At 37.3% G+C, this 14308-nt stretch overlaps 6 protein-coding genes and 1 non-coding gene across 7 annotated transcripts; 2 read left to right on the top strand and 5 right to left on the bottom strand.

The window, feature by feature from the left end:
• Window positions 1–155: 155 nt before the first annotated feature.
• SPOG_03428 (C-methytransferase) lies at window positions 156–1064 on the top strand (the record flags this gene model as incomplete). Its single annotated transcript, XM_013169843.1, has 1 exon — window positions 156–1064. One exon carries the CDS (start codon window positions 156–158, stop codon window positions 1062–1064), a length of 909 nt encoding a protein of 302 aa, XP_013025297.1.
• A 491-nt stretch (window positions 1065–1555) lies between these two features.
• On the bottom strand, window positions 1556–2599 carry SPOG_03427 (uncharacterized protein; the record flags this gene model as incomplete). The annotated part of the gene is made up of 1 exon (XM_013169842.1): window positions 1556–2599. The coding sequence occupies one exon, from the start codon at window positions 2597–2599 to the stop codon at window positions 1556–1558; it is 1044 nt and encodes a 347-aa protein (XP_013025296.1).
• A 1385-nt stretch (window positions 2600–3984) lies between these two features.
• SPOG_03426 (bis(5'-nucleosidyl)-tetraphosphatase) lies at window positions 3985–4733 on the bottom strand (the record flags this gene model as incomplete). Its single annotated transcript, XM_013169841.1, has 4 exons — window positions 3985–4266; window positions 4316–4402; window positions 4480–4548; window positions 4671–4733. The coding sequence occupies 4 exons, from the start codon at window positions 4731–4733 to the stop codon at window positions 3985–3987; spliced, it is 501 nt and encodes a 166-aa protein (XP_013025295.1).
• A 184-nt stretch (window positions 4734–4917) lies between these two features.
• On the bottom strand, window positions 4918–6935 carry SPOG_03425 (D-3 phosphoglycerate dehydrogenase). Its single transcript, XM_013169840.1, has one exon. The coding sequence runs from the start codon at window positions 6726–6728 to the stop codon at window positions 5334–5336; it is 1395 nt and encodes a 464-aa protein (XP_013025294.1). The 5' UTR covers window positions 6729–6935; the 3' UTR covers window positions 4918–5333.
• Window positions 6936–8381: 1446 nt separating this feature from the next.
• On the top strand, window positions 8382–8463 carry SPOG_16358. The gene has a single exon. It is a non-coding gene; the product is annotated as a tRNA-Ser (tRNA).
• A 44-nt stretch (window positions 8464–8507) lies between these two features.
• Window positions 8508–10462, bottom strand: SPOG_03424 (nucleosome assembly protein Nap1). Its single transcript, XM_013169839.1, has one exon. The coding sequence runs from the start codon at window positions 10351–10353 to the stop codon at window positions 9193–9195; it is 1161 nt and encodes a 386-aa protein (XP_013025293.1). The 5' UTR covers window positions 10354–10462; the 3' UTR covers window positions 8508–9192.
• Window positions 10463–10608: 146 nt separating this feature from the next.
• Window positions 10609–13880, bottom strand: SPOG_03423 (GTPase regulator Vps3). Its single transcript, XM_013169838.1, has 5 exons — window positions 13716–13880; window positions 13606–13670; window positions 13447–13552; window positions 13210–13397; window positions 10609–13164 (listed from the first exon to the last, which is right to left on the bottom strand). Exons 1-5 carry the CDS (start codon window positions 13789–13791, stop codon window positions 10843–10845), a joined length of 2757 nt encoding a protein of 918 aa, XP_013025292.1. The 5' UTR covers window positions 13792–13880; the 3' UTR covers window positions 10609–10842.
• Between the last annotated feature and the right edge of the window lie 428 nt (window positions 13881–14308).

Genomic DNA, 14308 nt, shown 5'->3' with positions numbered 1-14308 from the left:
TCTTATTCTGAATTATCATGAAACGAAATTGGTTTAGCGAAGTACAGTACGTTATCCTTGTACAAGCGACTAACTAACTGACATTTAAATCTTCCATAGACAGATACCTCGAAAAACCCTTTCTTTGAACATTAACTATCTCATTATTAATATTTATGTCTGTGCGTCGTTCATTTAATTGCGGCAGGCTCGCTAGGCAGCTTGGATTGCTTCGCCCCGGATTCTGTGGAAATACAGTCTCTTTAGCCAGATACAATAGCTCTGACTCAAAAAAAGCAGACGAAAGCTATACACATTTTGGTTTTAAACATGTACCAGAAGACGAGAAAGAATACATGGTTAAAAATGTTTTCTCTTCAGTTGCTAAAAAGTATGATCAAATGAATGATGCAATGTCTTTGGGAATTCACAGACTATGGAAAAACCAATTTGTATCTGCGTTAAATCCAGGGAACAGTACTACTCCTATGAAGATCTTGGATGTAGCTGGCGGTACTGGTGACATAGCATTCCGCTTATTGGATCATGCAACTCAAAGGAACGGTGATTATAGTAGCAAAGTGATTGTCGCGGACATCAACCCTGATATGCTTGCTGTTGGTAAGAGGAGAGCTAAGAAAACGCCTTATCTTGAGTCGGGACGTGTCGATTTCATTGAGCAGAATGCTGAGGTTTTGGACAAAATCCCTGACCATAGCATTGATATATTCACTATTGCTTTTGGAATCCGGAACTGCACGCATATTGACAAGGTATTGGAGCAGGCTTATCGAGTTTTGAAACCTGGTGGTGTTTTTAGTTGTTTAGAGTTTAGCAAAGTTTATCCTCCTTTGCTTGCAGAGGTCTATCGTCAATACAGCTTCAAGTTTCTTCCCTTGCTTGGTACGGTTATAGCTGGTGATAGTGAAAGTTATCAATATTTGGTGGAGAGTATAGAGCGTTTTCCTGATGCTGATACTTTTGCAAGTATGATTGAACGAGCTGGTTTTACTTTAGCTGGTGATCGAGGATATGAATGTCTTACCTTTGGAGTTGCTGCCATCCATACTGGTGTGAAACTTTAAGTAATGTCCACAGAAATTTGAGTTTACGATGCTTGAAGTTTGACTTTTTCTGCCATTCTTTTCTTCATCTTTAGGAAGCGGTCAGTAGTTTATTCTCTTATGTTTGCATTAACCAATTTCCTATTTAACGGTTGTAATTATTTTTACTAATCATACTATTATTTTTGTGAGAAAACAATCAATATTAATTCACTATTATCATTCATTATTGACCATTATTATATGCGTAACCAAAATTTTAAATATCATTCGCATATCGTCACATCTCATTCAAAAGGCATTGTAAACATAATCAACAAGAAAAGAAATTTTAGCATTAAAACATAACTTTAAAGGTCATCATCGATATATCAAAATGACAACGGAAATTTTGCAAGATATATTATCATGGTGAATATTGCATAAACATTAACGATAGTTCTTGAAACATTATGATCAGCCTTTCCTTGTCTTTGGAGAAACGGAGTTTAGTTACATTTTTTTTATCTTCTTCAGGCAAAGGCGTAGGAAGGAAACGATTTCCGACTTTTTTTGTCAATATTCCATTCATATAAGTGAGTTGCAGAAGCAACATATACCGATGAACCATCGTCCGCAAAGCATGAGCCACAGATTCCTTGAGAAACTGAATAAGGACTATCGTCTTCGTTTGGAAGAACTAATTCAACATCTCTATTGGTGCGCAAATCCAACAAATGGGATAATTTTGTGCCTTCAGTATATAACAGTAGGTCCAATGGACCAGCGTTGGGAGGAGTAAAGTGGCAGCTCCGAACGCTTCCATCAGGCTGACTTCGAGATGTAGTTTTAGTTAACATAGGGAATTTCATATATCGAACGTCGAAGACGCTGAGGCTTGAGTCTTGACTAGCACAAGCAAACATCTCATTGTTCTGCGAAATGCTTGTGCAAATAGAAGAGTCCTTTGTATTTGCTTGCGTTGTGTGTCGAAGAATATAATCTCCGGATCGGGTAATTTCGTAAAAAAAGAGGTCTGGTGAATCGCCGACACAAACCATGTATCGGCCATCATTGCTTACAGAAGCATGATTCATATTTACAGGGAGACGAAGATTCCTTGTTAGTATTCCTGAGGCGAGGTCGACGACTTTGACGGAGCGATCATTTGTGGAAATCAATGCCTCAGGTTGATGATCGGAATTTCGTTTATGCACCTCGATACCATTGTTATAGTATGGTCCCAGTTCCAAATGCTTATGTTTTAAAGTGGGAGACCAGTAATCAAACTGGCCGGCCAATCCGCCTGACGCGATATAGCCATACTTTCCAAGCAGACAAACAGGCTGATATGTCAGCATGTGTCCAACTTGAAAAACTTTTTCCGAGTTGGGGTAAATCTTCCAAACGAAGAAATCATTAGTGTAATAAATAGGATTGAATTCTTCCCCAGTATATTGGGTAGAGATTAAGTTTTTTAATTGTGGATGTTCAGAACACACTTTAGCCCGATGCTGCTTCGGGATAGAATCTCGAAGGCATAAGCTAGACTGATTTGAAGAACTGACGACCGTCATAATATGCGAAAAGCAAACTTATGAGTCGATAACTTGTGAAAACAAAAAAAAATAAAATAAAGAAAAGGGAAAATTAGAGAAAGCAGGATAAGATGGATCAATAAATTATTAAATAATAGACAGCGATAGAACTTTCTTTTTTTGCCAAGAAAGTTGAATAAATGACATAAAAGCTCAGAGAATTTGAATAAACAGTGAACAAAAGACGCTACTAGCGAACAATATGCTTCAGAGAATACCAATTACTCAAATAAATTCGAATAACAAGTTGGAATAGTCCAAATATTTAAATATTAAAAATGGAGGATGTCAATGGCTGGCAAAAAGCTTTTCACAAAGAATGCACAGTTTGAATCCAAACAAATAATTGAACCCAAAAGCGAATATGGGAAAAGAGAAAAATCCAATCAGCTAACGTTCTGAATTATCAATGTCAGGGAAATCTTGGAATTGTTTTACAGACTACTTCGTTCACGCTTAAACTGAAATGCCTGTCTGTATGACGAAAACTAGTATGAAATCTGATATTGCAATGAAAGTTGTTATATCACAGAAAATATGACACCGACTGATGAAAATCAAATCCTTCTTCCTGTTCTGATCAAGAACCTGTTAAAGACAAGTTGAAAGATGAGAAATCAAGCATGAAATCCGCAGGTGCAATGGTTGCGTAAACAGATTCGTGAGCGTATCATATTGGGTTTGGTGATGGCTGAAAATATCGAATAAAAGGGCATCCATGGTGTCGTTTAATCAACACTTATAAGAGGAGTGTCCAATGTGCTTTGAATGTGGGGAGGCGCTAAATTGAGCCATTGTAAGCGCAAAATAAGAGGCAATTTCAAGGGGAGAAATGACGGATGTATGACAAGAGAAATAAAAATACAACACAGTTGATTAAGATGAACCAAAGTAAATTTCAGAAAAGAGCATTTGTGAGACTGCAGCAAAATACGGTCCACCTTGATTAAGAAACGTTAAAGGGGTCTTCGTTAGTAAACATTGTCATAGAGCTAAGAACAAACAAGTTTGAAGCATATTGAGCAAAAGAATGAAAAGGATTTCATGAAAATTCTTTTAAAGATTGATAAAGTATCATGGCACTTGCTGAATATATGGTGTCTATGCGTTGAGTTGAGTCGACTTGAGTTGACTTGGCAAGGAGAGTTAGTGGGGAATGAGAAAGCAGGTTTTAAGGGAAACAAAATATCATTTGAACCGAGCATATGTATCGTAGAAATTCTTGTTGTTAGGGTAGGATTCAACAAATTTCGACACATGAGAAATTCATATAAAGGATTGTCGAAAAAACAGAATGCAATGGAAGGATTTACCGTGTGTTGTAGTATAATATACTTTTAAGACATAATTGACTCTTCAATCAATCAATCCTGAAAGAAAGAACGTAACCAGGTTGCTTCTTCTTGCATAACTTCCGGTGTACGGGGATGACGGTCTTCATCCTTGGGAACGCTCTTCTTCATAGATGTAGGAGGACTTTGATCGCCAATGATGGTTTCTTTTCCTGTGGCTTGTAAAGATGCAAGGTTGGCCTCTGCCTTCTCCAAATGTTGATATACCTCGTCATTCTCGTTAAAGTCGAGTTTCTTACGAGGGATGAGGTGCACGTGAAGGTGAGGGACAGTCTGACCAGCGTCTCGTCCGTCCTAGCAATATTAGCGATTAGAACGCTTGTATTTACCTCTGATGAATTACCTGAATACCAATGTTGGAAGCACTTGCTGTGTAAACTTTTTCGAGCACAGTTTCAACCTTAGCGACACTCTCAAAAAGATCACTAATCTATAATAAAGGTTAAAATGACTGCCTTAGCCTTTTGGACTTGCCTCTTCCGAAGAAAGGTCGCGAAGACGAGGTACAACCCTGCGAGGGATTACTAAAACGTGGCCAGGCAAAATGGGTTTTAGATTAACAATCGCAAAAGAATGCTAAATAAGTACAAGTCAGCAAATACCTCTAAACAGATGGAATCGCGTCGTGTTCATTGGTCACCAAAAATCTTTATGAACAACAACGCTGTTTCCTTTCACTTTTGCTCTTATTTACTTACTTTTGCTTGATAAAACACCTGGTTGGTAACGTTAAAAGCAGAAAACATAAAGGGTTTCGACATTTTGAAGTAAATGAAAAGATTTCAGTAGTTGGAAAAGGGGAAAAATACTACAAATTGAAGGTAAAATTAATGGCTCTTCATTTGCTTGTACGCAGCAAACCAACATTCATCTACAAAAAGAGTCGAATTCTACCACTAAACTTACTTGTTTTACAAAGCCTTACAGAGAACTTTATTACGGTTTTTCGTTGTCAAACTTTGAAGGAGAATCTCGTATGCTGTGTTAATATCGATTAATTCATGAAATTAAGTTTTTTAAATAAAAGTAACACAACTTTGCTCATAATATTCTGACTGTCGTTGAAGAACATAAACCAGGATAAACTGTTTTCATAAAAATTAACCATATCAGGAAGGTATTAAAGATTCGTACAAAGCAGCACCATTTAATTTTTCCTATTTGAAAACAAGAATGGACCAGTTGAAGGATCCGGTTTCTTAATACAAGGAGAATTCATTTTTGGATTTTGTGTGTACCATGGAATGTTGAATGAAAGAACTTATTCAGTTCAGAGCAGGTAAGGGCGAACTCGGATTTTTAAAGAAAAAGATAATGGCGAAAGAAAATTTTTGGGTTGTAGCTGGACGATGATTCCCATTTTAATACAAAAGGCGAGTATTAATCTTCCCTGGCAAAGACTCTAACTTAGTATGCAAAGTTTCCAAGGAACTAGGGGAACAATCGCTGATATCGGCAACCAAGTAAGCAATCTCACCACGAGAGTCCGAGAATTGGGCTTTGATGTTGTGATTGACAAGGATTTCATTGACATGTCGAAGGACACCAGGCACATTTCTATGAGCGAACAAGACACGGACGACATTGGTATCAGCTTCGGTAAGACTGCGCAAAGAAACTTCGGGGAAGTTGACAGCACTGACACTGTTACCCTCATTGATGTAGCGAATCAGTGCCTCACTCACCTCAAGACCAATGTTGTATTGAGCCTCTTCAGTGCTACCGCCGATGTGAGGAGTCATGATAATATTTCTGCAAGAGCATAACTCGCTGGTCCAAGCGTTCAAACTGTTGGCGAACTTACCCTTACCATTACCAGCAGGTTCAGAGGGGTAGACGTCAATAGCAGCACCGGCAAGCTTGCCGCTCTTGCTAGCAGCAACCATGGCAGGGATGTCAACAACAGTACCACGAGAAGCGTTAATGAGATAGCTACCGTTCTTCATGGCAGCAAATTCAGCACTAGAAACCATGTTTTTCGTTTCGGGGGAAGCAGGAACGTGAAACGAGACAAAATCTGCGTGATGGAGAAGCTCATGAAGGGAGCTCAATTGCTTGGCAGAACCCAAAGGCATGATAGGGAGAACATCATAGTAAATGACGTGAAGGCCCATGGCTTCGGCAAGAACAGAAAGTTGGGAACCAATGTGACCGTAACCGACAATACCCAAGGTCTTGCCACGGATTTCCCAACAGCCATTAGAAACTTTATTCCATTCACCATTGTGCAATTCCATAGAGCGATCGCCTACTTGACGAGCCAAGCAGATGATTTCGCCAATGACGAGTTCGGCCACCGAACGAGAGTTGGCATAAGGCGAGTTGAAGACGGCGATACCACGCTCGGCAGCATATTCCAAATCCACTTGGTTAGTACCGATACAGAAGCAACCGATGACGATGAGATTATCGGCGGCCTCCAAGACACGTTTAGTCAAGCGGGTCTTGGAACGGATACCGATGGCGTGAACACCCTTGATTTTTTCAACAAGCTCATCTTCGCTAAGGGAAGACTTTAAGAATTCTACTTGATAGCCTCGTTGTTTCAACTTGCCTAAGGCAGATTGGTTGACGTTTTCCAAGAGCAAAATCTTGATGTCCTCTGAAGCAAATGGCTTCAAGGCACGTTTTGCGGGTTGGCTTAAGCTACGAGGAGCTTGGAATTGGCTCGAAAGAAAAGAGGGCTTGTCTGGAGGAGACAAGGAAAGTTGAGTCATGCTTTCATCGACAGTTTGGTGAGATTTCGTTATATCCATAGTGAAGTGATGCAAAATTGGGTATCGTACAGTATGAAAAGGAAAGCAAGAAGTCCGTTGTTAATGATCTCTCAATAACAACAAATTCAGAATTCGTTTCTAAATCACAAATAAAACCTGTATACTTAAACGAATGAACTGGTAATTTACCTACAGTCTTTTCTAACAGGTATAGGTGAAAGTGTTGTTGGTTTTGGTAAGGAAAGATTCACCCTAAGAGAAAAGATCCTTCGCTCAATGTATCGCACGCAACTTTGGAATACCGAGCTCGTCCGTATATAAAGTGAAAAATCCAACGGTTGATAGAAGAGATTAAAAAGGTGATTACGAATTTGATATCAAATCAGATACCGAAGATGTTAACAAGAGTCATTTTGTGAAAATTTTCCCGGTTGCGAAATCGTTCTATGTTGACTTGTGATTTGTAAAACCAAACGTATCAACGAAGGAAATCTATAAGAAAAAAAAAAAAAAAAAAAAAAAGAAAAACGTGAGATTTCTTAAGAGATCCTTCAACGAGATTTCTCAAAAGATGGACATTGTGAATCCCATTGTTGGCTATGGCAAAAACAAGAAAAGTCAAGCACTGTGCATTGCAGCATCCTTGTAAATATAATGCGGCGAGGAGAGAGAGAGAGAGATAGAGAGAAGAGGAAAGTTTTGTTTTGCGACTGTGTGTTTATTTACGACCACAGTACAGAAAAAATAATAGAGAATTCGAAAATTTGTAGGAAATGAACACAGAAATACAGAAAAAGTAAATAAATAAATCGGATGAATTCATTCGCTATGAATGCATTTTTTTGAACCAGCATCGTAGAGAAAGGAAATTGTCACATCATCGCATCACATAGAAATAAATGTTTAAATATCCTCTGTATCCTTGTTTTCTCTTTCTTCTTTCTTCAAATGGACACATTAAATTAATTGAATAGAAGAGTATCGCAGTTCTTTTTTGTTCATTACTTTTATTTTTTTCCTACCCAAACATGTAAACAAACCAAAGAATGACAATTAGGTAATGCTTGTACGATTTGCGTACCGGGTCCTGAACTATTGTAAGCAGAAATTACTGAATAAAAATTAGAAGCCTCCTGTTGTATTCAAAGCAACTCCTCGGTTGAGAATTGTCCTTAACAATGGCACAAAAGTGTTTGTTTGTATTTCTTAATTTGTTGCTCAAGATACATTGAATAAAAGAGTGGTGGACGAAAAGAGATGGATTTCCTCTGTGACTTTCAAAACAATTGTATTAGTAAACTTCTTTTGTTTGAGATTTTGCATTTTGGAGAACGTGTCGGATCCTCTGCATTGAATACCACCTATTCTTCAAAGTTTGATGCTCCAAGTAGATTTGAGAGCTGTATATCGTCTTGTTTCCCTTTTGCGATGGCTTCTAGGTCCACACGTCTTGATAATATACTTCAAAGGGTGTCATAAACAGGTGAATTTTTACTGTTCTTGTATAATAATACGTAGTAAACACTTTAATAAAGAATTCAATTGGTACTTGAGATTATCCCTCAATAAATTGAATGTGTTTCTATCTAAATCTAGTCTTTGTATTTTATTAGAAAAGAGAACCAAAAGCCATTTTATATCAAATACTAAAACAAAAGAAATGCAGTTTTATTTGTTAGTCCGTCAACATTAGACACTATGCCTGAGTGGTTAAAGGGATAGACTAGAAATCTATTGCGGTCTCCGCGCGCAGGTTCAAATCCTGCTGGTGTCGTTTTTTGGAATTATTTTTAGTTCAATACTTGAAATATTACCATTCTAACCAATACCTTTTTATTTTTTATTTATTTTTCTTTCTTTCTTTTATCAACTATTAAACGTATAGAAACGAGATACATTGCTGACGGTTTCAAATCATGAAGAATTCCTCAGTACGCTAAGCTAAGGACGTTCAAGTACATTTTCACTGAATGCCTGTAGAACCACCATATACAAGATTTATCAACTCGTTCATACCTTTATTTACATACAACAAATCAGTAAAAAAAGTCATTGAGTCCCGTTCGTAACTTACTCAAAAAATACTCAGCATATCTTGAGATTACACTTGCAGTACCAGCCAACATTTGGTTTTTTTTGTTAATACATCCAGCGATACAAACAGAATCTTGATTGACAGATGAGTAATATATTTCCCTTAAGCCTAACAAATACGTTCGCCACACTGCAACATTCACAACAAACTGTATCTAATTCAGTAACGTAAATATCATTCAAACATTTATAGCAGCTCCATATAAGAAGATGTTCTTCAACACTGCTTGCAAATGGCTGCTGACTTTGCCCCAGAAAGGCGTTTGCGCTGACCAAAATTTAAATTCTGTTAACATATAATTCTGTAAAATCTTACAGACAAAATATTTAGCTTTCCATAATGTTCACATGGCACATTTATTATAAAACAAAAGATTAGACAAGTTGGATGATTCGCATGCAAAGCTTTTTACTGCTGACGACACTCAGCAGGGTTCTGCTTAGAGTGGGCAGTTCGATCTTCATCCTCGTTCTCGGAACTATCATCATCTGAATCGGAAAAGTTTTCATTGGAAGAAGACTCGGCATCTTCATCGTCATCTTCAACATCAAGGTCACCGAACTCATCATAATCCTCCAAGGCTTCACCTGTAAACCAATCGACCGCTCGAGGAATGAGCTTTTCCTTAAAATCTTCACCAATTTGGTAATCAAGTTCCAAGAGTTCATCCAACTCTGGATTTTCTTCATCATCATCCTCCATCTGAGGAGGGTTAAAGAAGTTAAAGAAACTATCCCGAGGTTCGGAAACTTTGACAGTACGAGTTTGCTTGGTGTTCTTATTACGTTGTTTCTTTACTACAGTTCGGACGGTTAAGTCTGCATTGGGATGCCATTGAATTTCGTCTCCCTTGGCGCTGCCGTACATAAACACATTGGAAGCACCAGTCTCTTCCAAGTAATAATAACTCTTCGTCAATACCTTATTTGTAAAAAACGGATTTTCCTCAAATTCGAACTGTACTTGGAAACCAGGCTTTTCCATGTAAACAAGACGAACATCAATGAGATGTCTTAATGCCTTCTCGTCTTCAGGCGTTATCATCTCAGAGAGAGATAACACATTTTTCATTGCAGTCAACCAAAATTCGGGTATACCCTTCATTCGTTGATCATTTTGACCCTTTTCTTCTAGGACCTTAGAAATGTCTTCACCTTCAGGGACTCCCTTCTTTATTTCTTCCTCGGATGGCTCCTTTTCACCGTGAACAAGCTCACGTCGTCTTTCAAAAAGAGGGCCATATTTTTTAGCAAATGTCTTTTCTAATTCAAACAACTCTCGTTGAAATTGGAGCTCCAACGAGGAGTATTCCTTTTGTAAACCTTTTAAACTTGAAATTCTTTTTTGAACGGGTGTGGGCAATTCAGAGACTCGTTGCGCAGTACGATGGCGTAAAGAATCCAACCTACCGTCAATAGCTCCTAAGTCTTCATCGCCCTCGTCAATAGTTTTAAATTGAGGTTCCTTTACCCCGAATGTAGTATTGTTTGCGCTTGAAGGTGTATTCTGGGGAGTCGGTGCTGCTGACATCTTTCCAGACCGATTTTTTATATCCACTTTTTCCACCATTTTTTAGCTTATTTTATGAGTACAAAAACTACTCACTCTACAGCTTCAACTAGAAGGGCGTTGTTGGCTAATGGAAAGAATCCATGCTGCCTTTCCAGGAACTTAACGCAGCTACGGAGTACTTTGTTATTCTGGCCCATTCCTTAATATATATGAAATTGCAATGATTTATGAATCATTACTTTACTAAAAGATACATTTAAGTTCTATAAGAATTCATCTTTATTTCTTTTTTTTTACTTATTATTAGCTTATTGACATTACTCTTTGAGAGTGTTTCTCTCACCGACATTTAGTTACAAAAGCGTTATTATTTTACATGTATACATTTTTCTATCCTCAATGTATCCTTACATTCCTTGTAATTGTTTTTTTAGAGAAGTTCCAAGTTCCATGTAAAACTCAATTATATATTCTTGCACCTTTATTTATCTGTTCATAATCATCGATATATTAGCTAATTATCTTTGCACACATTGATATGTTTCGTTAGACATTGCTGTGATTTGGTGGTTTCTTCAATGTAACATTTCTTCGATTGACTGCCAAAAACAAAGATTCTGCTTCTCGTGATATACTTTTTGCCAAAGCAGTCTTTACGTGTGATTCATGTAAGCGCTGTGCATTCTTTCTTTGAAGGACACATAAATAATTAGCAACACAACTTAAGTTCCAATCATCGGGAATTGTGCTGATCACAAACGAAAGTGAATAGTATGACGCCCTGCGGTATAACAAATCTTTAACATAGACAATGCATGAAGGTCCGGTGGAAATGCTTTTTTCCAAGAGAGTGTTCCAGCAACTAGAGTATACGCTTTCAATCTGCTGACAGTAAAGCTCAGCACCCTTATAATCATACACGCATTCTATCAAAACAGCCAATGCCTTCTCGTAATCACCCTTTTTATGGAAAAACCTATGCTGCAGTTGTGGAAATAGACCGAGTTCTTTTGAAGAACCTTGTTGTAAAACAACTTCAAACTTTGATATTGCTTCCTGATCCATGTTTTCTATTAAGCTGATAGAATATAAATAATAAAATGAGAGACGACTGTCACAATCATTCATATAACCAAACTGGGTATCCAAATACTGTGCAAAAATGGGCTTTGGTAAACAGGGAAGTTTTCGATAATTTTCAATTAGATCTTCCAAGCGAGCCCGGAATTCTTCATGCTCCACAAAGCCATCTAGCAGTTTATTCACGCAAAGTTCCAATAACAATCCTCGATGTGATATTGTGTTTGACTTGACTAAGTATTCAATTAAAACACTATCATTCGCGGGATCTAAATTATTTAAGACATCATCTCCCGATACAGAACCAGAAAGCGTTTTGTCTAACAAAAGCTTGGTTCCTTCATCAGCGTTTTCAGCACATAGCCAATTAGTATACTTCCAAAAAAGAGAAAGATCGATGTCTTTCATTAAACAATTTCGTAATTTTGTTATTTCATTTCGAGATCGTTTGTCTTGCATTTCCCCTAAAATCAACTTTTTCCACAATTCTAACGTTTCAGAGTCTTTATGCAAATTCATCAGCAATATAACCAGCAAGTAAGTTTCTTGTTCTCCAGAAAGTAAACGTTCAATGTCATCAGGGTTAGCCAAACCAGACTCAATGAGTTCTTCAGCATTTTTAGTTCCTTCTGCGATGTCTTCCATGCTCAAGTATAATTTCAATAATACATGATCCACAACGACAGCGATATCACTTTTCAAAGAAACAAAGTACTCAAATAAATTAACATTTCGCTTATAATTTTTCAAGTACCGCATTAGCATGATGTATGCGTTTTCTTTCGTAATCTCAATCATTTGCTTCTGAGTATACTCATCTGTCTCTCGAAACAAATCATTCAAGGATAGCATAGAAACAATCGCTTCATCTACTGGAGAAAAAGTTACAAGAAACTCTTGTATACCTTGAAAGGTAACGTAGGCGATGCGGTCATCAAATACATCAGGATATAAAGAGATTATTACTCTTGGATCAATTTTTGAAGTTTCGAGTAAAGACAAAGAATTTTCATATTGTCCTTGCTTCCAATATTGCAGAGCTGCCATTTGCTCCAGATATATGTACTGCAATGCGGCCGCGTCATGGTCCACATGATACTTTTCAGGATACTTCAAACGCTTACTTAACCGACGAAGTGGAGATTCAATTTCGCCTGAAGTTATAGTCATTTCCAATCTTTCAAAGAAGGATGATTCAGTACCAAATCCCCATGCATTCTTCGATGCAAATAGAATAATTGGCTTCAATAAACAACACTTCTTGGTAGCTTCAGAAGGAACTTCCTCGGAGAGACTCTCGTATTTATGATTAAGGGAGAATTTTTTCAAAATTTTCTCATCACAAAAGTAAGTATTTGATGCAGGGGAGATAAATGAAAAAATTTGGTTTTCTCCATCAAAAGCAAGATTTTTCACTAAACGTAATGTCTGTATATCAATAATTTGTAACATATTAGGGGCTAGAGCAAAGACATAATGAGAGGTAGCAACGACATCTTTAGGATAGAAAGAAAAAGTGAGTGTACTTTTAGTAACGTTGCCATTCATATCCACGAAAAGTCCGATAGCATCTTTGGGACTTCCTGTGATCAGTAGAAACTCGTTATTTTGACTAACAATCATCGGTTTGTATGAGAGCTCGTGACTTTCAGAATCATTTTTTATTATAGGAAACAAAGGAATGTTTTCACCTGTAAGGATGTCCACAAGCTCAAATGACTGATCCGTCACCAAGCAAACTGTCTTTCCAAGGAGCGTTGCCGTTTGTACATTAGGATACTTCAATTCCTGAACTGGTTAATACCGCAAGAGACAGCAAAAATGAATACATACGTTGCGAAGGAAAAATGTACCATCTAATTGTAATGACACAAGTTGAATATGAGAGCTCGTGACAACAAGATAGGTGGATTTCTCCTCAATGAAATGTCCCTCATGACTAATTTCAACCAGGTGGTCGAGCGAAGAGGACGGGTAAACGAAATCGAGGTTTGTAGCATGATAAAAAACCGCTCGATCATCTAATAATAGTATGTCAATAATCTTGTATACTTCACTGTGAATTCTTACCTTGATGAACAAGGATAGCTTCAAGAAAGGGAACACAAAATATTCTCTTGACCGGTGATTTTGACGGTAAAGCTGCAGACTTCAGAAACTTGCAAGGGTTCTTAATCTATCAGCTCGTGGATTAGCATAAAACCTTCTACAACGTCTACTAAAACTAACCCTCAGTTCAGAATATTCGTAAAAAAAAATTCCTCCTTGCTTCGTACCGAAATAAGCATGACCATCTAAAGAAAGTTAGTCTGAGGAAAATATACATCCCAGAACCATACCATGTAAAGCTATTGTAGATATTTGATCTTTCAATTCACTATCAAGCTCATAACTGCTGAGATATATATCCGACATTAGTCTTTAGCCACATGAATCAAATAAAATAATTATAATCCATAAACTAAAGAAGAATTGCTGTTTTTTTATAGAGAACTGTAAACTTCAACGACGCAGCATATTCCAACAAGTTACATCGACGTTTCAACAAAGCGTACCGAAATGCTGTAGTAAACAAACGCTGTCTTTTGAAGTTTGCTTATGAATTGATGATGAATTTTGAGCTTTGTTCGATGATTTATTCTAATATGAGTGAGCATTCACACGAAATAAAAAGATCAAGTCCAAGTAAGTTTCTGTTCATAATGAATCAACTTGAACTTTGAAGCAAACCATCCGAGAATACCTTCATCATGCACGTTCCGATTCCGTTTCTAAGACTTTTCTGAATGAAAAAATAGATACTTAAAAAAAACACAAAAGACAACGTATGAACCTTCATACATCTTCAAGTTACCAAAGTAACTTCACATTTAGAGAGCTAAAGCATACCTCACTATTTCCAAAATAGGTAGTACGTGGTGTGCAAACAATT

Source organism: Schizosaccharomyces cryophilus (genome assembly GCF_000004155.1).
Source record: "Schizosaccharomyces cryophilus OY26 unplaced genomic scaffold supercont4.7, whole genome shotgun sequence".
NCBI classification, from domain to species: domain Eukaryota; kingdom Fungi; phylum Ascomycota; class Schizosaccharomycetes; order Schizosaccharomycetales; family Schizosaccharomycetaceae; genus Schizosaccharomyces; species Schizosaccharomyces cryophilus.
The sequence above is the reverse complement of the archived record's forward strand: the minus strand, read 5'-3'. Positions and strand labels throughout refer to the sequence as shown.

What these genes read in the sequence shown, in the direction of transcription:
- SPOG_03425 (XM_013169840.1), bottom strand. Translation starts at nt 6,728, where the DNA reads ATGGATATAACGAAATCTCACCAAACTGTCGATGAAAGCATGACTCAA.
- SPOG_03424 (XM_013169839.1), bottom strand. Translation starts at nt 10,353, where the DNA reads ATGGTGGAAAAAGTGGATATAAAAAATCGGTCTGGAAAGATGTCAGCA.
- SPOG_03423 (XM_013169838.1), bottom strand. Translation starts at nt 13,791, where the DNA reads ATGTCGGATATATATCTCAGCAGTTATGAGCTTGATAGTGAATTGAAA. An exon ending in ATCTACAATAGCTTTACATG is followed by an intron (nt 13,671 to 13,715) that starts GTATGGTTCTGG and finishes AACTTTCTTTAG; the next exon opens with ATGGTCATGCTTATTTCGGT. An exon ending in ACGAATATTCTGAACTGAGG is followed by an intron (nt 13,553 to 13,605) that starts GTTAGTTTTAGT and finishes ACGAGCTGATAG; the next exon opens with ATTAAGAACCCTTGCAAGTT.